At 36.4% G+C, this 26,860-nt stretch overlaps 1 protein-coding gene across 4 annotated transcripts in view; it reads right to left on the bottom strand.

The window, feature by feature from the left end:
* STK3 (serine/threonine kinase 3) overlaps positions 1–26,860 on the bottom strand; it is a 290,389-nt gene that overhangs the window by 185,200 nt on the left and 78,329 nt on the right. For 3 of the 4 annotated variants that reach the window (XM_004431201.3, XM_087447594.1, XM_087447595.1), the window contains 2 exons: positions 11,533–11,697; positions 10,857–11,024 (listed from right to left, as the gene is read on the bottom strand). The exons of the other annotated variant lie outside the window; for it this stretch is intronic. In XM_004431201.3, coding sequence (XP_004431258.1) covers positions 10,857–11,024; positions 11,533–11,697 — 333 coding nt within the window. The remainder of the gene's footprint in view (positions 1–10,856; positions 11,025–11,532; positions 11,698–26,860) is intronic. 4 annotated transcript variants of the gene reach the window in all.

The following is a 26,860-nucleotide window of genomic DNA, read 5'->3' as shown; positions in this document are numbered from 1 at the left end:
GAGAACAGGAAACATGTCTGCTCTGCTTACCACTACATCCTCAAAGTGCAACTGGTACACAATAAATGTGCACTAAATATCTGCAGAAGGAAATAAAGGAAAGGGGAACTGAAGTAAAAAATACAGGAAGAAAATTCCAGGGTACTTGTCTTCAAAATTCAAACATCCCTACTTAGATGGCATTTAGTTTCTCTGACACAAAATAACCAACATAAGGCAGTAAATATACTCGCCAACTGGTCCGAAGGTCAACTTCCTTGCCTCCACATTAGAACATACATTTCCTCCATTTTAACATTAATTCTAAATCAAAATTATTTTAATATTAATGATTAAATTTTATATTACTGCTAAAATGTGTATGTCCCACAATAAAAATACACACAATTACATGGCAGATAAGTTTTAAGAGTGTTATTCTCACCACTAAAGGAATCATTAAAAATTATTTTTTAAAAAATAATATCCAAATTATTTAAAATATTGATTTACAACTATTAAATATTTATACAACTTCTCCAGAACACATCTATTGCATAAAGCAAAGTAATATACAGTCATGCATCACTTGACAGGGACACATTCTGAGAAATGCATCATTAGGCATTTTTGTCATTGTGAGAACATCATAGAGTATACTTACACAAATCAAGCCAGCAAAAAGGAAAACGCAGATCAATACTTACGAAAAGCCAATAAAAATGAGATCAGAAACTCAACAACAAAAAAATAAACAACCCAATTAAAAAATGGGCAAACCACTTGAATAGACATTTCTCCAAAAAAGATATACAAATGGACAATAAGCACATGAAAAGATGCTCAACATCACTAGTTATTAGGGAAATGCAAATCAAAACCACAATGAGATACCACTTCACACGCATTAGGATGGCTATTATCAAAAAGACAGAAAATATGTGTTGGCAAGAACGTGGAGAAACTGGAACTCTTGTGCATTGCTGGTGGGAATGTAAAATGGTATACCACTATGAAAAATAGTATGGAGGTTCCTCAAAAAATTAAACATAAAATTACCATATGACCCAGCAATCTCAGTTCTGGGTATATACCCATAACAATTGAAAGCAGAGTCTCAAAGAGATAACTGTACACCCATGTTCACAGTAGCATTATGCACAACAGCCAAAAGGTGGAAGCAACGAATTGTCCATGGATGGATGAATGGATAAACAAAATGTGGTCCATACATATGATGGAATATTATTCAGCCTTAAAAAAAGAATGAATTCCGATATATGCTGTAACATAGATGAACTTTGAAAATATTATGCTAAATGAAAAAAGTCAGACACAAAAGGACAAACATTGTATGATTCCACTTATATGAGATGCTTAAAACAGTCACATTCATAGAGACAGAAAGTAGAATAGCGGTAATGAGGTGTTGTGGGGAGGGGATAATAGAGAGTTACCGTTTAATGGGTACAGAGTTTCCGTTTGAGATAAAAGTTTCTGTAAATGGATGGTGTGATAGTTTTGCAACAATGTGAATGTACTTAATGCCACCGAATTGTATACTTAAAATAATTAAAATGGGAAATTTTATGTTATGTATATTTTACAATAAAAAAAAAAGAACAGAAAGACAAGGAGATATGTCCTGAAATTAGTCATTATTAATCTTAAACTACATATAATTGGAAAGAAGAGAATAGATTACAGGGGGTGTAGTGGATTGGATGGTGGTCCCCAAAAAGTTATGTCCACATCCTAATTCCTGGAACCTCTGAATGCAACCTTATTTGGAAAAAAAGGATCTCTGCAGATGTAATTAAGTTAAGGATCTTGCAAGGAGGAGATCATCCTGGATTATCTGACTGGGCCCTAAACCCAATGATGTGTCCTTTTGAGAGAAAGGCAGAGGGAAATTTGAGACAGACAGAAGAGGAAAAGGCACAGACTCACAGAGGAGAAGGTGATGTGAAGATGTGAGCAGAGACTAGAGTGATGCAGCTACAATCCAAGGAATGCCAACAACTGCCGGCAGCCACCAAAAGCTAGAAGAGGCAAAAAATGAACTGTCTTTTAGAGCCTCTGAAGGGAACGCAGCCCTGTCAACACCTTGATTTCGGACTTCTGGCCTCCAGAATTGTGAGAGAATAAATTTCTGTTGTTTTAAGCCACCAAATTTGTGGTAATTTGTTATGATAGCCCTAGGAAACTATCGTAGGAGGCAAAAGGATAAAATAAAAAGTGAGAGAGTAGACTTCACAAGACTAGAACATGTCATTCAAGCCAAAATTTAACTATGAAAAGCAAAAGAAAAAGGAGAGACCTGGGCTTCGCCACTAAGCTGTAATCCCTGGCCATGCGATGTCTGAGGGCAAAGTGCTAAAGCCCCCCCATCCAGGGCAGGACAGGAGTGTGGTCTGACTGCATGCTCCTGGGCCAGTGTCTAGGGATCTGCAACAGCACCCCTATAGGGGCACCAAGATACAAGACCACAGAGAAAGGCTGTACCCTACTATCCCAAGCTTTAAGAGAGAGGTCTTCATCCAGGACATTCCCGTCAGGAAATTTTAACTTTGTGAATTAACATGACCATATTCCTTCATCCACTCCTAGATGAAATGAAGATACTGGTCCTCTGCCCACCATGTTAAATGATTGTGAGGAATCTTCCAGGAGGCAGTGCCATGCACACACACTAAGATGGCCCAGGTGTCTATTGAGCCATATACAGTAGGGACTGGGAGATGGAAGATGTGTAAGTGTGCTGGGTGTAGGTACGGTATTGCTCAACTCTCACCTCTACCCCAGCCCAGTATTCCAGATTTTCTCAACCTAATTATTAACCGGGCAGGAACAAGGTCATGGATTCATTTTAATTAAAAAACGGTTAACTCAGGGGCCGGCCCAGTGGCGTAGTGGTTAAGCGCGCGTGCTCTACCGCAGCAGCTGAGGGTTCGCCAGTTTGGATCCCAGGCGTGCACCAACACACCACTTGTCAAGCCACACTGTGGCAGCATCCCATGTAAAGTAAAGGAAGATGGGCACAGATGTTAGCCCAGGGTCGATCTTCCTCAGCAAAAAGAGGAGGATTGGCATCAGATGTTAGCTCAGGGCTGATCTTCCTCACACACACACACACAAAAAAATAGTTAACTCAGTTTTCACTCCTTAGACATGGATATGACTACCTGTTTTTGTATGTCTTTTTTTTTTTTTAAGGAATTGTGTTGGATTAGGAATATACTTAGTTGTGAAAAAAGTAGTGCCACGTGATCTGCAATGAGGGAAGCTACTGTGAGTGTGTTTTATTTTTTAATATGCACTATAAAGTGTGATTTTCTTTTCTCCTAATGTCTGTTTTTACCTTGCACATACCGGAGCATTTACCTTACTTATGAAAATGTATGTTTCTCTATGTTTCGCAAAAAAAAAGTGGCGAGTTGGACAGGCTAGCTGGAAAAAACAGCAAAGTTAAGGAAAAGGTTCTTCAGGAAAGAAAGATAACATCATTTTCAAAAACATCAATCATCAAAAATAACTTTTCCGATAGAACAAAGAATAGTAAAATTCATATGGGGCAACAAAAGACCCCAAATAGCTAAAGCAATTCTGAGAAAAAAGAATAAAGCTGGAAGCATCACAATCCCTGACTTCAAAACGTACTACAAAGCGATAGTAATCAGAACAGCATGGTGCTGGTACAAAAACAGACACACAGATCAATGGAACAGAACTAAAAGCCCAGAAATAAAACCTCACATCTACGGGCAGCTAATCTTCGACAAAACAGCAAAGAACACACAATGGAGAAAGGAAAGTCTCTTCAATAAATGGTGCTGAGAAAACTGGACAGACATGTGCAAAAGAATGAAAGCAGACCATCTGTTTTCGCCATACACAAAAATGAACTCAAAATGGATCAAAGACCTGAAGGTGAGACCCAAAACTATAAAACTCCTGGAAGAAAATATAGGCAGTATACTATTCATCATTGGTCATAAAGGGATCTTCTCGAATTCCATGTCTACTGGGACAAGGGAAACAAAAGAAAAAATAAACAAGTGGGACTTCATCAGACTACAGAGCTTCTGCAAGGCAAACGTAACCAGGATCAAAATGAAAAGACAACCCACCAGCCCGGAGAAAATATTTGCAAACCATATATCCGACAAGGGGTTAACCTCTACAATATATAAAGAACTCACACATCTGAACAACACAAAAACAACCTGATCAAAAAATGGGCAGAGGATATGAACAGACATTTTTCCAAGGAAGATATACAGATGGCCAATAGGCATATGAAAAGATGTTCAACATCACTAATCATCAGGGAAACGCAAATCAAAACTACACTAAGATATCACCTTACACCCGTGAGAATGGCTATAATCACCAAGACAAAAAATAACAAATGTTGGAGAGGATGTGGAGAAAAGGGAACCCTCATTCACTGCAGCTGGGAATGCGAACTGGTGCAGCCTCTACGGAAAACAGTATGGAGATTCCTCAAAAAATTAAAAATAGAAATACTTTATGATCTAGCTATCCCACTTCTGGGTATTTATCCAAAGAACATGAAATCAATAATCCAAAGAGGCTTATGCACCCCTATGTTCATTGCAGCATTATTCACTATAGCCAAGATGTGGAAGCAACCTAAGTGTCTATCAACATTGATTGGATAAAGAAGATGTGGTATATATATACAATCAAATACTACTCAGCCATAAAAAAAGACAAAATCGTCCCATTTGCTACAATATGGATGGACCTGGAGGGTATTATGTCGAGTGAAATAAGCCAGAGAGAGAAAGACAAACACTGTATGACCTCTCTCATATGTGGAATATAAACTAACACACGGACAGAGAGAAGAGTTTGGTGGTTACCAGGCGGAAGGGAGTTGGGGAGTGGGCATGAGGGATGAAGGGGCACATTTATATGGTGACTGACAGATAATAACATACAACTGGAATCTCACAATGTTATCAACTATTATGACATCAATAAAAAAAAAATACCTAAAACAAAAAAATTAAAAAATAACTTTTCCATGTTGAAAATATCTACAGGGTTCCTTTCCTCATAAGTAAGTAATGTTATGACATATACATCTATAGACAGAGAGATCTTTTTTTAGTCTAAAATAACTCCTAATTTACTCTTAAATAGAGATTGTCAAGTTGTATATAAGTTGAATTTCCAGAAAATTGTCATTTAAATGTTTCCAATTGTCTCCTTAAGTCACATTTGACATAAATCTTCCTAGAATATACTATGTATTTATACATCTTATTTTTAAAAGGTAATGAACATTCAGTATTATATTGTATAGATGTAAAATTCTTAGTTTGATTTTGATTTCCTTTCCTTCAGTTGATGTTAAGAAATCATCAGTCACTTTGCCTGTGTCCTTAGTCTGACTCAAACAGTTCTTTCTTTACTCCTTCCACTATGCTGAGCAACGGGTAACAAAACACAAAAGCTTGTAAATCAAAACAAAACATAAGCAAAACTGTATTTAAAAGAATCAGTGTGGTCTTAGTGATGTCTAAGGAATAAAGTGCTTGGATTTGGTGGAGGGATACAGTGATAGATATTTAGAAAAATGATACTATTCACTCATTTCCTGGGTTTTGAAAATTATATTTCCTAAAGGGCTGAGAAAGATAGAAGACTGATCTCCACACAGGTATGCGGTTAACCGAATTCAAAATTAAATTGTTTTAATCTTTTATTTATTTAACTGACCAAAATTAATTCAGTGGCTTCATATTTAACTTTTTAAAATAAACTGGGTTTTGATAAAATTGGTTTCCCTTAACATTGTGAGAAGATTTACTTCCATTTGCCATCACTCATTAATTTTAATCTAATAGCTGGATGTAAATTACTTCTTTTTGCCATTATTCATTAGTTTTAATCTAATAGCTGGATATGACACATTTTCATCCCTCTCATAAGTACAAAGCTTTACATGTTTTAATGCGTACTTCACTGTTGCCCTTTATAAACAGATATTACTATCCACCACAGTGAAGATATGCTTTGCATACACTACAAGTGACTCCAAAAAAAGAAAAAAGATAGCTCTATCAAAACTAACAAATTTAGTTTATCCTTTGCCATCAAACAAATCCAGTGCTTTTAATAGCTCTTTTTATTACGAAATTCCTCCTTGAATATCTATATTCCAAATATCTCTTAATCTCTCTCAAGAATGATTAAACAAAGTATCAATCTTTGATAAACTGATAAACTAAAGCACATACAACAAATGACCTTGGCCTTAACGCCTTCAAAAAAGACCCATTCTCAATTAACTGTCAAGTTCCAATTTAACTTAATCGCTTTCATTTTCTAATTTAGTGCCATCTTTAAATTCTTCACATCCCTCAAAACATATGTCCTACAAAAAGCTTAATCAGTGAAAAACAATATTAATTTGTAACTATTTAGGCAGCAGTTAACTCCATTATAAATTATTCGAGCTTGATGCATCACTTCTTGCCCCTAATTCTTGCTGGCCTAACCAAGAATGAGTCTCAAGCAGTCCCGGAGCCTGGGCATACTAAAAAGAGGGTATGTCTGAGAAAATGACTAGGAAACCAACTCCCAGTTCACTCAGTCTAGGAGTCAGCATCGCTGTTCAGGGGTGGTTCCTATTATATGCATCTAGAGGGCAGGCGTAGTGGAAAGGGCTACACCCTTGTGAGAATTGACAGACGGAATTTCAAAAAGACTGGATAGAATCCTCACTCCAGTCAGGCAGTATCAGTAGTGGCTGGGCACCCCCCAGAATGTGGAGGCTAGAAAAGCCAGCCTGCCACATTCTAACTTTGTCTCCTGTTCTAGATAGCCAGCTATACACAGTAAATTGTATAATATCCTTTACTTATATTAAAATAACTAGCATTCTTTGCTTCCATCTGTTGTAGGGATCTTTCCATCAATCACATCTTCATTCTATTGTGACAACTTTGTAGACTACTGGTTATCTCATTAGCCTATATTGTTACCCAAAAAATGAGTGGGGAGCAAAAGAAAAAAAATTAAATCTGTCCATACTTCCTGCCACTCTGGAAAACTTAGAAGGTTCATATTTTAAATTAATAATTATAATGACGAGGGGCCAGCCGGGTGGCATATCGGTTGATGACGAGGGGCCAGCCGGGTGGCATATTGGTTGGGTTCACGTGCTCTGCTTCGGTGGCCCAGGGTTCGCGGGTTCAGATCCCAGGAGCAGATTGATGCACTGCCATGTTGGGCCACGTTGTGACAGTCAGTGTCCCATATAAAGTGGAGGAAGATGGGCACGGATGTTAGCCCAGGGCCAATCTTCCTCAGCAAAAAGAGGAGGATTGGCAACAGACGTTAGCTCAGGGCTAATCTTCCTCACACACACACGCATAAAAAATTATAATGATGAGATTTTACGGTCTGTAGATTCCTTATTTTTGCAAACCACTCCTCCATTTGCATACAGTTGAGATATAAACACAGAAGATATTTCTTTGGTGTCTAGGCAAAAGCACAGACTAGCTTGAGTTCATATCACAGTTATACCACTTACAAGTTGTGTCATCTTAACAAATAATATAATCCTTTAAATATCCACTTCATCCAATCTACCCATTAGAATGGAGATTAAAATATTTATTTCACAAGTTGTTAAAGAAAAATTTTAATTGCAAAAGAAAACTTCAATATTTCACTCACTAATCAGTTTCATATCATATCAGCTTTTTCACACCTTAACTACCACTTTATCTGCTCTCTAACCTCACTGAAAAGACTGAGATCTGAATTAATTGGTTTGGGGTAAGACTCAAGCACCAGAATTTTTTCAAAGCTCCCCAGGTGGCTGCTATGCAGCAAGAGTGGTGAACATTGCCTAGCTCCTTGATCCCTCCACTTCCTGATGCTCTGTCCTCTCTTTCCAGTCTGTATCCCATTGGTACCCACCTGAACTACTCTCTCAACAGCACCCCTAAATGCCCTGTAGCCCCTCCTTCCAAAGACACTCATTCATTAAAACCCAAACCTGGGTTCAAGGCCATAATGCACTCCATTCCACTGCTAAGCGTTGCTAGAGGAAAGCCCACAAACTAGGATTGAAGACACTACAATTTCTCACTTTCCAACTTGAGCTCACTCCTCAACAATCTTTTTTCTGATGGACAGCTCTTTCTTTTATCCTCTCATCCAGCTCCCCATCAAACTATTCTAAACCTTGATGAAGCAGTGAAGATTATTAATTTTATTAAATTTCTACTCTTGAATACACATCTTTTTAATATTCTGTGTGACAGAATGGGAAATACAGATAAAGCACTTGCCCTGCATACAGAAGAACAATAATTATCTTGAAAAAAAGCACTTGTGTGTGACTGAACTGCAAACTAAATAAGGTGCAACTCTTTTTTCAAGGAACACCTTTTTTACTTGAAAGAATAACTGACAGAAAACTACAGCTATTCAGACTTGGGTATCTGACAGATGTTGTCTCAAAAATGAACCAAGTGAATCTGTCATTTCAAGGAAAACTAGAGTATTTGTTACCAATGATAAAATTTGAGCTTTCAAGTGAAGACTCAAATTTTGGAAAACTAGTATCTGCCACATGACCTTGACAGTTTCCCCAATACTTGCAGTGCATACTCTATTTATTTATTTATTTATTTATTTTGTGAGGAAGATCAGCCCTGAGCTAACATCCACGCTAATCCTCCTCTTTTTGCTGAGGAAGACCGGCTCTGAGCTAACATCTATTGACAATCCTCCTCCTTTTTTTTTCCCCCAAAGCCCCAGTAGATAGTTGTATGTCATAGTTGCACATCCTTCTAGTTGCTGTATGTGGGACGCGGCCTCAGCATGGCCGGAGAAGCGGTGTGTCGGTGCACGCCCGAGACCCAAACCTGGGCCGCCAGCAGCGGAGCGCGCACACCCAACCGCTAAGCCATGGGGCCAGCCCACAGTTCATACTCTAATTTGTAAAAGTAGTTCACAAAGATGAGAAAAGTTAAATAATGATAACATACTTTGAATAGCAACTTAAAACCCAATTGTGTTTGGAAATTCACAAGGCAACACTTGATAAACTGTCAAAAGAACTGTAGAGTCAAGAATTGTTATATACAAATTGTGAGGAAAAAAGAGAAATCTACTTAGGTGGTGGCCATCAAGAAAGGCTCTATACAGAAATAAAATCTTAAGTTGGGACTTCAAAAATGGGTAGGATTTGGACTGGTAGAAAAAAGTAAGCAGGGCATCCTAGAAAGTCTGTGAGAAAGACAGAGTTTTAAAAATAAATACTATCTTCAAGTATATTTTTACTATTTCATATGTGTTAATTCAAACTGTCAAGTGATATTTTAAGATCCTGGAAGGCAGGGGCCACATATTACAATTCTTTGGTATCTGCTAAAGAGACTATCTCAGAATCAAATTTAATATGTTGAACTATTTGGTTAGAAAAAATAAGATTTATACACGGAGGAGGCAGAACAGTAATAATCTAAGTCCTGAGTTAAATCCCAGCTCTGGCACTTAGCTAGGTTGCCTTGGACAATTTAGTTAACTGCACTGACTCAAACTCAAATACATCTAGTTTGAGGATCACCCTAAAAACATCCTAACTAAAAGTACCAAAAATAACTAATAATCAGAGAAGAAATGAGAGTTTGTGTTGCTGACTTTACGCCAACCTTGTTTTTCATGTTATTTTCAAACAAACAATTCATGTTCTTTTTCACTTTAGCAAAAGGAATTTATATGCACAAGAAAGATGATACATATTATATACAACAGTATTACTCAAAGAATTCTCTTTAAATGTGGCGGGCATATTTTTAAATATTTTCAGTATAGTATACTATTACCTACATTATTGAAATTCAATCCATAATAGCATTGTAATATCAGATATAATTCCAATTTATTCTTCTTCAGATATTCTAAAATACTACATTCTTTTTCCTCCCCATCTATTTACTTCACACACTTCTCCAGGCATCCTGACACCATCTGACACCATCTTCTCTTCTCTACACACACACACACACACACACACACACACACACACACTTTTTCTCTCTTCCTTTCTCTCCCTTTCCCTTCATTCCTATCCTTTCTTCTTGAGATGACTACAGCCACTAGAGGGCAATAAGCTTACAAAGATAAACGTACTCACCTATAATGAATTGAGATTTGCATACTAAAAATCTAGAAACTCTATTATCACAAACCCTAAAGCATAGGCAATTAGACTTGAATATGCAAGGTTTACACTTCAAACTCAAAAACTATCCTGGAAAAAGAATTCATAGATGCATATAATAATGTTCAAAAAAGAAATTCTATTTTCTCACTGAGCACTAAGGAAATTAGATTAATTTGCTTACAGGCACATAGCAATACTAGAAATAAGGATTTTTTTTTAGTATTAGCCAGACCAGAGAGGAAAAAGGGGAGAAACAAAAACACCGAAAGGTAGAATTTGCAGGGTGGGTAGAAAAGTAAGAATCAATTTCTTCCAAAGCCTCCACCGCCACATTGAGAATACAATGAGCTAAAGAATGTAGTAGACTGACCCACCCATTCTTCCATTGAAAAGTACAGGAAAATTTTACAGTTATATTTCTTGGGGAAGAAAACAGTGATTGTAGAGAGAAACAGAGTCTTCACTTCTTTACTCACAATTAAGGATGTGAAGGGAGAGAAGTTAATAGTCACTACTCTTTGACAGCTAATTTTATTATTTTTTGCACAGAACCCAAATTCAAATGAATTTATTTACTTTATATTTACTTACACTGATATTAGAAAACTGCAACACTTTTAACATTGACATTTTTAGTAAACCATCATTTTCTTACCCTCATTGGATGTATATCAGCATAAGGAGGCTTTCCTTCGGCCATTTCTATAGAAGTAATGCCAAGGGACCAGATGTCAGCCACACAGTTATAGCCTATTTCTTGAATTACCTCAGGAGCCATCCAAAATGGAGTTCCTATCACAGTATTGCGTTTTGCCATTGTATCCTGCAAAAACATTACAAAGACATAAACACTACTACAATAACACTAAGGAACTCTATTTGCCAAAATATTCTTTAAACTACATATGTGCAACCTTCAAATACTACCGATTATATCTGAAACTGACTATTTTCCTAAAACTTCAGCTAGTTATGACACGACATATTTAGGAATTTTGAATTCTGAAATAACCAAGAGTCCACAAGTAACTTGGCCCTACTACCTTCAATAAAGACAATACTATAACAACAAAAGCTACAGAAACGAACCAATGTAGCTTTCCTTTTTGAACATTCAAGCATTTTGATGACAACATGTATTTTCATATTCATTCAATGTTTCTTAAATTGTACATAAAAGTAATAAAAAATACTAAAATTATAGCTCCTTCTCCCCAAGAACAATGAAGTTATATATTTCTTTCCATACCCCAAAAGATTTTTATCAAAGTTTAGTCACAATCAAACCTGGACCTATAAACCAAAAGTGTTTCCAAAATTATTACACTTACTGTTAACTGACCAGCCACTCCAAAATCTGCCAATTTTGCATGTCCTTCTGTGTTGAGGAGAATATTTCCAGCTTTTATATCTCTGTGTATTTTTCTCATAAAGTGTAAATATTCCAGTCCTTTCAAAGTAGATTTAAGAATAGTAGCAATTTCATCTTCTGTTAACTGGAAAGAAATACGTTAAAAACTAGATCAAAATATCATGTTATATAAACTCTTACAAGAGAGCACTGGTAACAAGCACTTCTTTCTAATGATTATTAAACCTCTAGCAAAAGGCTAAAAGGTAGAACCTCTTTTTCCCCCACAAATATTCTTTGTCACTCATATTACACACTTCACTGATGAAAGAAAATTACGTCATTAAATTTCTCCTTTCTTCAAAAATATCAATGTCACTCCTAAAGCACATAATATATCCCAAGAATCAACATGACCCTGAGAAATCACTACTTCCTACCTCTGCTAACACTGAGGCGGCAATCTCATGGCTATCCATCCTGAAAAAGTAAATTCAGACAATCTCCCCTGTGATGCCTCCAATTCTTGATGAAAATGAGAACCAACAGTTTTATATAAAGGAAAGGAAAGGAGGAAGAATGGCTTGCCAAGAGTCTCTGCACAAAGCATTTACACCAATACCACTCTTACGTCAAGTAAAGTCATTCCTAATCCACCCAAGTCCTGGATTTCTGACCCTAACAAAGAGAACTCAAAAATGAAAATGTCAGAGAAAGACTAGGAAAATGGAAACACAAACAAAGGCTGTGAGGGGAAGGAAAAGAGGGGATGGAGGAGAAAAGAAGGCCAAGGAAGAGAGGGGAGGGAAAGGAAACATTCTTAGTAGTGACAGCAGTAGAGCCAGTGCTAACTGTACTAGGCATTGTGTTAAGAGTTTTACATGCATCATTTCATTTATGCTATAACAACCCTATAAGGTAAATACTATTATTAGCACCATTTGACAAATGAGGAAGTTATTTCATAGAGGTTCTGTAACTTCCTTCTGGCCACAAACAACTAACAAGAGACCAAGATGTGAGTCCTGTCTGATCATAATCTATGCTTTTAACCACTATGCTATACTGCCTCTCTTGACAAACCTTGTTCAAGTGCAACCTATGAAAGCTTCTATTTTTATTGAAAACATCCTCTTAGTTTTTAAATACATTCAAGTGATATCAAAAGTTCAGAATAATAAGACCTACTTCTTACTATAAGTACAACCAGCAAATATAACCCAAAGAAATAAGTCAAAGGAAGTGGGAGAACCTCAATTTATACAAGATAGAGGACAATGCTCCACATGAGAGGAAAAAAAGAAAAAAGAGTTCAACTGTGCAACAGTGGGATAATAGGAAAATACAGTGGAAATTAAATATATAAAACTATGCAGAATGTACAAATAAATACTTAAAGAAGCTTGCTTCCACCACCACCAATCCCACAGTGGCTCATGTCTCATAAATAAACAACATGAGGGACAACTGGATATTTACATGCAAAAAAATGAAGTTGGACCTCTACCTCACACCAGATGCAAAACTTTACTCAAAATGGATCAACAACCCAAATATGAGTTAAAACCGTAAAACTCTTAGAAGAAAACATATGGGTAAATCTTCGTGACCTTGGGTTTGGCAATGGATCATTAGACATGACATTAAAAGCACAAGCAACAAGAGAAAAAAATAGATAAACAGAACTTCATCAAAATTAAAAACTTTTATGCATTGAAGGACATTATTAAGAAAGTGAAAAAACAACCTACAGAATGGGAGAAAATATTTGCAAATCATATATCTGATAAGGGTCTAGTATCCAGAATATATAAAGAACTCTTCCAAGTCAACAACAAAAAGACAATCAAATTTAAACATGAGCAAAGAACCTAAACAGACGTTTCTGCAAAGAAGATATACAAATGGCCACACATGAAAAGAAGGATGTTCAACATCATCATCATTAGTCATTAGGGAATGCAAATCAAAACACAATGAGGTACCAATTCACACCACCAGGACGGCTATAACCAAAAAAATAGCAAACGTGTTGGCAAGGATGTGAAGAAATTGGAACTCTCGTGCATTTCTGGTGAGAATGTAAAACGGTGCAGCCACTGTGAAAACCAATATTGAGTTCTTCAAAAAGTTTTTTTTAAAAAGTTAAACATAAAATTACAAAATGACCTTATGACCCAACAATTCCATTATATATACTCCATATATTCCATATACATATACTCAAAAAAATTGAAAACTGGTACTCAAATAAATATATGTACATGAGTGTTCAAAGCAGTACTATCCAAAATGGCCAAAAGGTTGAAACAACCCAAATGTCTATCAACAGATGAATGGATAAACAAATTATGGTATATACATACAGTGGAATATTATTCAGCCATAAAAAGGACAAGTACTGACATATGCTACAATGTGAATGGACCTCGAAAACATTATGCTAAGTAAAAGATGCCATACACAAAAAGGCACATATTGTATGATTCCATTTAAGTGAAATATTCAGAATAGGTAAATCTATAGAGAAAGGAAGCAGACTGGTGGTTGCCAGGGGCTAGGGGAGAGCAGGAATGGAAAGCAACTGCTTAATGAGTTTGGGGTGATGAAAATATTTTGGAACTAGGTAGAGGTGGTAATTACACAACATTGTGAATGCACTAATGCCACTGAATTCTTCACATTAAAATGGTTAATTTTATACTATATGAATTTCACCTCAATTAAAAAAAAAAAAAACCCTGGCCATGTTAACATCTCTAAGCAAACTGGAAGATGGTTTACATTTGCATATTAATACCAATATATAATGTCATAAATGTATGGTACATGTTTATGTGTATGTAGTAATCTTGAATAATGTGTTTGGCTTTGGATAAATTTGCTTTCATCATCAAAAAAAAGAAACAAACAACTTGGATCTCCTTCCCCTAACCTCGGAAGTACCAACTCCCCCTAACTCTTTCTAGATTAAAAGACCCTAAGACTACCCTAAGCCAACTCTCAACCCTGCAATCTTCAGTGGTAATCTAAGATTCTTACTTGATAAATCCACACTAGTGCAAGACACCTGATCCAGAATGCCATTTACTCATTCAATAAGTATTTATTAAGCACGAACTATATACCAAGAATTACACCGGTTGCTGAGAATATAGCAGTGAACAAAACAAGCTCATGGAGCTTATAATCTACAGGAGAAGGGATAATTGGATGAATATTTGATAGAAAACAGGGTAACACAAGAAAATGTCAATGACAATTGCTATGAGGACAATAAAATAGAGAGCTATTGACAGAGAATGACTGAGAAGCAACTTTAGTGTAGACGTGAAAGAAGGCCTGAGAGATATTTCTGCTGAGGCCTAAATGACAGGAGGAAGCCAACCATGTGATTTGCTAACTGGGAACACAGCATTCCATACAAATGAAACAAAAGACAAAAATCCCGCTAATTCCAGAAAAAGCCTCCCACATTTGAGTTCAAGAAAAAAGGCTGAAGTTTAGTGAGGCAGGAGGAGTCTAGTTCCAGATGAGATCTGAGAGACAGGCAAGGGCCAGGTCATATAAGTCTTTACAGGCCATGGGCAAGGAGTCTGGAGTATATTATCCTATATGGGTCACAACGCTGCTCAGGATAACAGCACATGTGTGGCAGACAGGAAGATTATAAATCACGTGTAAAAGTGATCTAAGAATGGAGAAGTATTTTCTAAAAAGTGCTATATAACATTCATTCACTGAAAAAACATTTACTGAGCACCTGCCCTACGTTGAATTAAAAAAATCTCTAACCTGACCTCACAGGGTTCTAATCTCGCATGAAAGACAGATTTATAAAGTCTTAAAACTATTATAAAAAGCACTTTCAAAGTGAAATGGAACCACAGTGGAGAGCAATTAATTAGGGAAAGAAAGAGGAAGTGGCATTAAAAAAGGCTCTGAATAAGAAAAGAAGTTGACGTCCAGAGAAAGACTATCAACAGAGTAACTCAAATAATTAACTGGAGTAACTCAATTAACTGAAGAACAGAAATATAATGGCACTCTGAAATCAAGTGAGGTCCATTTTCTTTCCTTTCATTAAGATGAGAAAAATGGTAAAAAGTGATGGGCCAAATTTCAGCCTTTTAAGTGCCAAAATGTAGGAAAATCTTAGCAAATTTGGAGGAATAAATGTTTACCCAGTCTCTTTTAAATATCAGCGGTATCATATGAACTTTGGATAAGAGCAATATCTATATCAACATTTAAGCCACTCTACAAGTATTCTGTGTCACTAAGGGAGAAGTATGAGAAAAGGGGATAGGAACTTGCATTTACTTAATGGACACTATACAGTAGGCCTTGATCTACATGTTTACACCATGGGTGGTGGGGGGAGGGAGGAAGGAAGGAAGAAAGGAAGGGAGGCAGGGAGGAAGGGAAGAGGGGAAGAAGGAAGGAAGGAAGTTAGTTAACAGTCATTTTCCTAAATAGAGTTTTGCTTTCAAACAAACTTTAAATGTTTTAACAAATTTCATTTACATATAAACACAGCCACTTACCAAAAGTAGCTAGATTTCTATTGGGCAACAGAGAGAACTACTTCTTCCCAATACTACATATAATTTAAAGTATTATCTTTTTAATTTTTATAATTAAGACTTTTCATCAGTTCAGATACACCCATATCCAACTACTTCAAAATGGTGAGGTTTATACTGAAAACGCTTAGGGGGGAAAAAAAACAGGAAAAAGGATCTGCTTTATACAGAGGGAGAGAACATAAGATTTCAGTTCTAAGGTGGAAAACTCTTAGATCCATTCTCAAACCACAGCTAACACTTCTTTTAGCAGTATCTGTCAAGAATTTTTTCCAATGAAAAATTTTATCAACAGACTATTTCATTTGTGGATTTAATTAGGTTATCTTCAATACACTACAGGTTTAAATTTATTTCTGTCACTTTACCAATGGGGCAATGTCATTTTAAAATCATTTGAATCACATTAAAAAAAAAAAAAAAGGAGAGTGGAAGAGAGATAATAAACCATGAATGAACTCAGTAATCAGGGATGGAAATAAGACTTTTATAGCTGAGCTAATAGATTAAAAGACGGAAGTCTACATCTGGTTTCAATACTGGTATGAATTCATTGGCAAATTTAAAAAGAATCTCATTGTACAAAAACAAAAAGATGGTTTTGATAGGCTTTAGTCCCCCGGTTACTTTTGTTTCTAGAGTCATATGATTAGTATAATAATATGATACATTTAATATGTCACTATGAATATGGTTTTGATAAAAATGCACTCACCAACTTGTCTCAAGGGCACATGCACAAGTTGTTTCAAAATACACATACTGCCTTAATGTTTTTATGTCAGTAAAAACAAATTCAAGTGAGGTTTTGTAAGTTCATATAAAATTAAGAATTTTAAATTTTCTAAAAGTGAATCTTTGGGGCCGGCCTGGTGGCGCAAGCGGTTAAGGGCGCGCACTCCACTGCAGCGGTCCGGGGTTCGCCGGTTCGGATCCTGGGCGGGCACCCACGCACCGCTTGGCAAGCCATGCTGTGGTGGCGTCCCATATAAAGTAGAGGAAGATGGGCATGGATGTTAGCCCAGCGCCAGTCTTCCTCAGCAAAAAAAAGAGGAGGATTGGCAGATGTTAACACAGGGCTGATCTTCCTCACACAATAAATAAATAAATAAATGAATAAATAAAAATGAACCTTTGACAATCTTAGCTAAACACTTCCTTTTCACATAACTATTCATGCATATAAAATAATGCATTAAATCTATATTTAATACCTATTATCTATTAAGAAAACAAAAAAAGACATGGTTCTCCCTTTCAAGTGCCATAGACAGACAATTATAGACACTTTATTAAGTTTCAACTTTCAGAGTGACTGTTCATAAAGTCTTGAAAATTATTTCACCAAAACTCACCAGTGTAATCCTTATACAGTCTTTTAAGGCCTGGATCAAATCTCGCCTCTTTCAAGAAATCATCCTACATTCCCCAAGTCAGGATTCACCTATCCAGTGATGATAATGATAACATCAACAACAGCTTACATTGATTGTGTTTTTACTATACCAGCCACATTACGGGTATCATTTCATTTAATACCCAAACACATCCATGGAAGGTAGTCATTAAAAAGAATTTATTAAGAGCCTGTTATGCTGCCCTTGTCTTCATGGTGCTCATAATTTAGTGGGAAGGGAAAGGCAAAGGAACAAATAATTACAATATTAAGTGATGCCTGCAACAAGAAGATTAGCTATAGGAGTACTTCAGGACAGCAGCTCCTAAAGTTGATTATGCATCAGAATCAGCACCCTTAAAACAAAATCCAAACCATAGAATTTAACCATCAAGGCCTTGAGTGATACGGTTCCCACCAGCCTTGACAATCTCACCACACCATTCTCCCCACTCAAGGAAGCCTTCACAGAAGAGGTGACTTTTGAGCTGATTCTTGAAGCATGAACAAAGTTTGTCAGGTGACCAAAGAGGGAAAGAAATACCAAGTACGTGTAAAGCATAAAAATATATGAAGTCCAGTACTAGTGAATGGGTCTTTGTGTTTGAATGTAATGTGTAAGTGAAAATAGTGCAAAATGTGAAGGTAGGTTAGGGCCAAACTCTGCTTTATATACCCACAAAAAAGTGGAAAGATGATATGATCATATCTGAATTTTTAGAAAGAAAACTCTGACAGCAGATTCTCAGCCAGAGATGAGAAGTAAGAAAGCTAGTGTGGAGAATATAAACAATAACAAAATCACTTATACTAGCAGGAGTAGCAGCAGTAGCTGTAGTAGTTGCTAACAGGTATACAACCTTGCTTAAAATCCCATTGGAGATTTCTGTGGTGAAATTAATAATGGAAGTGAAATTAGACAAAACTAGGAAACACGAAGAAGAGTCAGAACATGCAGTGAAGCATCCATACTTCTTTCATAATTCAAACTGAAATAGTCTCAGCACTAAAAAATCACATATGGCTTAGGCAGCACCCTCTCAACAACAACAAAAAACTGTTATTAAAAATGAACATGCCCTCTATCCTAGTAATTCCATTTATCAAGGCGTATCCAATGGCCATAACAACACAAGTACGCCAATACATACGTACAAAAGTTTCCTGCAGCTTTGATCATAATGACAAAAACCGGAAAGTCGGAACTCATTTTATCCAAAGTAATGAAAAGAATACATTCTGTCACATACAAACAGACCTATACATACTGGTATGGGAAGATCTCTAAGATCTAAGAGAAGCTTAAAAAAAAAAAAAAAAGGCAAAGTATAGAACACCACATATATAGTATGACTCCCTTGTGTAAAACAAGATATGCATCCATAATGTGCTCAAAGAAGCCACAAGGAACTGATAACTGACGTTACCTCAAGCAAGTCAAATGGAGGAGTGAGTGAGAAGACACTGAGTTCCTCTTCTGCACCAAGTGGAATTTTTACAATGTGCTCATATTGCTTTTATTTTTTTCCTTAATTTTTTATAATTAAAAGGGGGAGGAGTTTACACATTCTGGTTAAAAGTACAGAGAATTGCGCAATACAATTTTAAAAGCTCTCCACCTAAAATTGTTAAAAGTAGAGATTTGCCACATAAGGAGCTAAATTTCCATTTTCTGGAAAATTAACTTACATACATTTCTTGATTTCCTAAGATTAAACAAGACTTTACTGGATAAGACACAATAATCTTTTAATATGTTTTTCTAATCCTAGAGAATATCCACTATTTTAACAAATATTATAAAATTCTTAACTCATTAGTAATTAAAAACTAAATACCATTTTTTAAAGTTTTTGCTTTAGTAACAAAACAGCAATTTACATTTGTATAGAACTTTACAGGTTACAAAATGCTCTGACACTCATTATCTTTGCTCCTCACAAGAGAACACAGAGGTAGGTAAGACAAGTAATGTGATATTAGGTCCATTTTAGGATCAGGCATCTGAAGTTTGGAGGAGCTACACAGCGTACCCAGGGTCACAGACCTAATAAGTTAACAACTCAGGAACTGACACTTGGTCTTCTGATTCCACATCCAGGAGCCCTTCCACTAAACCACATCACTCTAAATAACCATTGTCACAGTGTACTAAGGGTCAGGCTTTTATGACAGGGAGGCAGGGCTTCCCTTAGATCTGGCAGTGACACGCAGTCTGCCAGGAGAGGAATGTACAATATAAAAATAAAGTGTATGGAGGTGGATCTGACTGATGAAAGGGAAAGAGAACTGGGAGAAATGCCAAGAAGAATAGCAACTAAGGTGAAGACTGGGCAGCTTACCAACACAGGAAGCCAAGGAAATACCTTTGTAAGCTTAATTTACTTAGTTAAGGTAGAAGAGAAAGTCTATTGCAGGGACTAGATTGTAATGTGGAAAAATCATAAAGAAAAGTGTTTATAATCCAATCAAAAGATTTAGAAAAGATGTGATGGAGTGTGATGTGTATGATGTATTTAATCAGAGATTAAGATGTGACACATGCTTGCTATGAAAAATTTTAAGGGTCTAATCCTACAAGTGCATGGTCATGTTAACTCTGTGGCTTGGAACTTTAAGAGGCATGTGTGAAATACACTTAGAACTCAATCTCACTCTATGGGAGACACCAAATAAGGAGCAAGAATTACTTTCCACACAAAAGGACTCATTCTTCTAAGATTCTAGTAAGGCATTGAACGGTAGTACCCTCTCAGGGTGAGAAAATCCTTGTGAGAGAAGGGGCCACGGACACCAGAACTAATACCAGGGTCAGGCCATCCCGGTCTAAAGGGAAACACAGGTTTTCAATCCTGATGAGTAGACTTTCCAGGAGAATTCTTACAGCAAACATTTACTGCTGACATAGCAGAAACAGGCTCCTTGAGAAACAACTACCTTACCATCCCTTACCGTGACAAAAAGTAGAAGGGGTTGTGGACCCAACTGTTTTGACTCCCAGTGTCACCAGATACCTCTTCTAATATTTAACATTCCTTTTGGGAACTATTTTAGAAGTGTGTGTTTTTTTTAATTGTGTTTTATTCCTAAGATATTTTGGGGTTTTTTTTGATATTAGGATTGGTAAATAAATAGAAATATCTGTGGTTTCTTTTTTTGCCATTCTAAAACCCATTCACCCCTCTCCCACTAACATATTCTGATTTCCCTTTAGGAAATCACTACTTCCCCATCCTCAGACCATGTATTTCTAGTAGTCACCTCCATCCTAGCACCAGATTACACACATGACCTAGGTCTAATCCAATTACCACATCACATTCCAATGGCCACAAGGATTTGCTCAGAGAAAGGCACATGACCCATTCAGAAACAGGGAGGTACAAGATTGCTGAGTTTCACCTAGAAAGGTATAAGCCAGGTAGCTGCTGTCAACCATCTTATAACTATGAGGCAAGAGTCTGTGTGACAGTGGAATCAATACAGAGGCATCAGAACAAAGAGATGAATTCAAGTAATTCCTTTTACCCTGAATCAAGCTATGGAGGAAACTAGCTCTGCAGAGATTTTTAGTTAAGTGAGCAAATAAATTCCCTTTTTGGCTTAAACCAGTTTAGGCTGGGTTTTCTGTAACTTACAACCAAGAGTTGAAACTGATGCAGTCAACTTGCTTGAAGCTGATACTAAGAAGCAGGGAAGTTCCTGGAAAAGAGGTTTGTATAAAGCACCAACCCCTGACAAACTCTAGAAATGCTAGAGGTTATTTCAGACATTTAAGAGCATGAGATCTCTGAAGCTGACTTCTATTTTCTGCCCCCAAACAAAAAGGATACAATAATTGGGGGCAGGGGAAGTAGAATAAACATGCCCTTAAAAGGAGCAAACAGACTTTTTTAAAAAGTCTGCCTTTTGCATTCATTTTCCTAGTACCACCTCCCCCAGCTAATAAATGTTTACTCCAAATTATATTAATACTGCATTTAGACTTCTCATTTTTACAGAACTTCTCGAATGTTTCAGTGTCTACCAGTTTTTATGACATACTTGATAAAATTACACACAATAGTGACCAAAAACCCTTGCTAAAAAAATCAATGGTTTACAGAAACTTGAGGAGTTAAGTAGCAATCTCTGTAACACCTAAATCTCAAAAGTAATACTTAAGCTCACATGTAAGACTGCATCTGAACATCCATCAAGCCTCAGATTCCAACTTCTTTACGACTAAAACTTCTCCTCCTCTTACTCCTTCTCTCTTGGGAAAAAGAATACATACATATTAATGGGCCTCTGAGGTATTCAACATGAGGAAAACACTGGGAAAACAGTAGAGCAACTCAGTAATTCTCTTCTACCCCTCACCACTCTATCTCATCCCACCCAAAAAAAGGAGAGTTGAGGGTATAAAACAGCCAAGGTTTTTAAACAATAAAAAATTTATGGGGTTCTTCCAGAAAAACACTCATCTGCTCAAAACAAAGTACATACATTAGAAAACATAACTAGAATATTTTAGCCATTATTATATACAAAAGGGCAGAGAGAGGTTGCCTTTCATGAAATCTGGATTGCAGATGTCTGGCAAAAAAAAAAGATTAATAATCTATCACAAAGTCCCACAACTAGTGCTTCAAAATGAAAGCTTTCACTACTTACACCACATGTAAATATACATATATACATGCTGCTTATAATCCCTTGATCTGAAGAGAAAGAGAACTGATACTCTACTATGAAAATGGTCAGTGGACAGACATTTTAAAATCCTTTCCCACATGAAAAGATTCCTGAAAAAGAGATCAGAAGACAACAGAAATGCACTTAATATATATGGAGTTGTAAATCCTGTATGAACTAGTATCTATTACACAAAGGGGGAACATGCAACAAAATGATTAGGAAAGTCAAACATGAATTAGTCCAATAACACAGAGGCAAATATAAACCCCAAAAAGCACTTTATGGAATAGAAATCCACACATATCAAAAAGATGCCTATTATTAACTAGGAAATAATATCAAAATTTGAAGTTCCAAATAAATCTTAAATCAATAAGAAATTGGTATGCCTTCCTAAGAAAAAAAAAATCTGTTTGAAGTAGTATATAACATCAAGGCAGAACATATATTTTTAAGATAACAACAAATCAAACATTTACTAAAAAGGCTATTATGCACAAAACATTACTTCTAAGAGCACTAAGATAAAAAAAAAAAAAATCCTAGTATATTTTGAATAGCCACTGCCTGGCTCTATTAAAAAATCTCTCACTGTACCCAAAATGTAAGCTCTATCTTATGAAGTGTATTACATCCTTCATTAACAAAGATAATTCAAAGTATCAATGGTGAATGCTAGAATTCTGTCTTCGTCCCATAGTCCTCTGTATTATTCTACTCAAACATATCTGATAGATAATGTTCAAGATGCAAAGACACTCCTCCCATCTATATAAGTGAGACGATAAGATGATGATGACAACATCAACAAATACGCATAGGGCTCTTTATGTGCCAGGTGCTGCTCCTAGTACTGTACATATATGTAATCTTCAGAACAACTCAATGAAGTAGGGTAGTCTTCTTAGCCCATTTGAAGAAAATGAGTCACAGAGAAGTTAAGAAACTTGCCCAAGTTCACGCAGCTAGTATGTAGCAGAGGCAGGATTCAAACCCAGTCTGGCCCTCGAGTCTGTGCTCTGAACTACTACAGTTCAACTCTAGCACTTATCTTTAATTTCAACTCTTTCTTTCCCACTATACCACTCTATGATTCAGTTCTCATCTGGAAAATAGGTCAATAATATTTCTTACCTCACACAGTTGTTCAATCCTTATATGAGGATTAAATGCAATAATATATGTAATGTGTTCAGAATAGTGCCTGGCACATATCAATACTATATAAGTAACTGATCTTATAATATCTACCAAATGTCTGTCACTGGAGTTGAGAATCACTGTTATAAAACTAACAATCAGTGAGAATTGTCTTAATGCGTCCTTCACACTTCTAAGGAAGTGATGCCTAAATAAAACTTGACCTTCCCTATAAACTAACACACAGACAAGAAAACAGTTTGGTGGTTACTAAGGGGAAGGGAGTTGGGGGGTGGGCACAAGGGGTGATGGGGTGCATTTAGATGGTGACTGACAAATAATAATGTACAACTGGAATCTCACAATGTTATAAACTATTATGATATCAACAAAAAAAATGCAAAAAACAAACAAACAAAACTTGACTTTCCCAATTATGTCCATTACAAAATAACAAGTCTACCACCAGCCTTCAGGAAAATACACATATATAACTTAGAAGTCGAAACTTCCTCTTCATTATTTTGTGTTCCCTCACCACCACCACCCCAATATCACAGAAATACATCTACTCCTAGTAAAGGCAGATACTAAAAATTTCTCTTATATACCAACCAAACTGAATGTTCATATAAGTTTTAAGACAAAATTTATGTGGTATTTTAATGTCATTCTCATCTATACAGCTGGGTACTAGGTACTCTGAAAGGTTTCAACCAGAACACTACTCTCAGTTTGCCTTCACCAAAGGGCTACAAAATTATGGAAACTGAAAGAACAACAGTAACCCTATAGTCCAGGGTCCAGTGCTGATCAACATTTAAATTTGCTTCTAATTTTCTGTTGTGACAGCATTCTTCCATGTCACACTGTAACACTGTGCTAGGATTTCTCTAGGGTACAGATAGAAGAGGAGAACTGCTGGATAGATCCTAGGGTGCATATAGATTCAACTTTATAAGAGTTTATCAAATTACTCCTCAAAGTAGTTGTACTAACCTAAGAATATGCAAGTACATATAGTATATATAAGGCAAGGAGGAGGGGGGAAATAGTATTGATTCAGGTTCAAAAACCAACCTGAATTTGTAGTTGTTTATTTGTCTCTCCTCCTCCTGAAATCCCATTAAACTGATAGAGAATTTTTAAAAAATAAAATAATAATAAAAGAATCATCACAGGAGAATACAATAAATTTAGAAGCATTTCTATGGAGTCACAGGCAAAGAAGGGCTCTGCAACAAAAGGAGTGATTACCAAGTAAACTCCAGGGGCCCTTGAAGTTAGAACCACTGGGTAGGGAGGGCAGGAGTGAGAAAGCACATGGAAAAGGTGGTTAGCTTTTCCACGAAAGCTGAAAAGAAGAAAACGGAACAAGAGTCAGCTCCTCATCCTACCCTGCCCCTGTACAAGCAGATTACATGCATTCTGGCATTTATCCCTAAACCAAAAAAGGCAAGGGGAGGGCAGTGGCTCCTCTCTCAAGAAACTGAACAAAGTGGCTCTGTGGGCCCTTTCCCCTAAAAGCCAGTTCCCGGTCCAATCACCCCAACATTATACCTGCCAGTCAAAGAGCATTGTCCCAATGCTTCCAGCGAGTGCTAGTCAGCCTTCCTGCTGGTCAGCCTGCCATGGGCAAGACCAGGATAAATAAAACAAGTGAACAATAACCCCAGAGGAAACAGGGATGATTCAGGAAACAGAAAATAACTTTTCCAAAAACTTAATTTTCTTAGAGTGATTAGAAAAGCTTTTGTATCCATATCTTAGCATCAAGATGTTATAAAAAAGGAATAATCAAAAGTGAAAGAGTTCTTGTAAATTAAAATATAAATGCTAAAATAAAAAGTTCAATTAGAAGAGTCAAAAAGTAAAGTTGAAGAAACCACCCCCTACCCCACCCTTAAAAGGCAAAAAGACAAAAAAGAGGCAGAAAACCTAGGAGAAAAAAAAAAAGAGTAAAATTCAGGAGATTCATCATCCAATGAAGAAAACAGAGGGGGAAATTACCAAAGAAATTTTTCCAAAGCTAAAGAAAGACACAAGTGTTTATTTGAAAGAAACGACTGCATGCTGAGCATAACTAATAAAAAGGACTCACATCTAGGCACATCCTCATGAAATATCTTGTTCCTTGTGCAACATCAGAAATATCAGGATAAGAAAAAAGTCTAAAAAGTTCCAGATTGGGGGGAAAAAACCTACAAATAGACAGGCATTAGCTATAACGATAGCAACACTGGATGCTAGAAGATAAAGGAGGAAAGCTCTCAAAGTTCTGAGAGAAACTTATTTTCAATGTAAAATTCTACCTAAGCTAACTATCTACCAAGTGTGAAAGCAAAATAAAGATATTTTCAGATATGCAAGGACTCAAATAGTTGACCTCCTATTCTTGTATTATGAAGAAGATAGTTTAGGAAGAATACAAAACAAGGGTGAAAACCAAGGAAATAGGAAATATACAAGAAAACGGTGGCACTAACCCAGGAGTCCAGTGAAAAGAAATTCCAAAGATGCAGCTGTACAGCAGACCTAAAAAGCAATGAGTCCGCATTAGAACAAGAAATCAGGAAGCTCCAAAGAACGTCTTCTCAAAGAAGAATCACATCAATTCCAGGAAACAGATAAAATGAGTTAAGAAGCTAGAAGACATTAGCTAAATGATAAAGATGGCATACGCTACTTATTTCAACACAAAAAAGGAAAAACAAAAACTTATGTAACAACATCATGATCCCAACATAGGTCCATCAAACTAAAATGTGGCAATGATTTTGAGCAATTAAGTGTGAGAAAAAAATCCATTTTAAACCAGATGCTGCGAACATTCTTCAGGTGACCTAAGAGTATGAAACAGGACTTGCAGAGATGGAAATATAATTTTAGCATACCATCGTTTCCTCTTCCAAGATATTCTTTGCCCTTTCTTCTCTGACTCATTCATTCATTCATTCATGCATGCATGCAACAAAAAAACTATTTACCGAGCATCCTACATGCCAGGCTGTCCTAGGAGCAAAGATGAAACAGTGAACAAAGGTGAAAAAACCCTGCTCTTGTGGAGATTGCATTCTAAGGACAGATGATGACTCCTCCTCTTCCAAGAATCTGCTAAGGAGTTCTCTTTCCTATGAAGGTTTCTCTGAACTTCCATGGTAGGTTAAGTGCATTTCCTTTACTGCTCCTAAAGAACTCTAACTCTTTACAGAAACAAAATTTAGCTTTTTACATTGTGTGTTGCCTCAACTAGTATGTAAACAATGCAACAACAGCAGTACATTTATTAGTTATTCGGATCTCTAGTGCAGAGCACTAGGCCTAGATCAATAAATGTGTTTTCAACCTTTCCATTCAACCAAAATATTAATAAAAAGGCCAAGTAAAATGTAAAGCACTACCCAAATGTTACTTATTATTTAACACATGAAGAAGCTGAAGTTCTTGTCAGTTACATGACTTGCACAGATCATAAAACTAGTCTGTGGAAGAGCCAAAATTAAAAT

This window comes from Ceratotherium simum, chromosome 23 (genome assembly GCF_057802395.1).
Source record: "Ceratotherium simum simum isolate JZ-2026a chromosome 23, ASM5780239v1, whole genome shotgun sequence".
Taxonomy (NCBI): Eukaryota; Metazoa; Chordata; class Mammalia; order Perissodactyla; family Rhinocerotidae; genus Ceratotherium; species Ceratotherium simum.
This window is presented reverse-complemented; position numbering and strand designations above follow the sequence as displayed.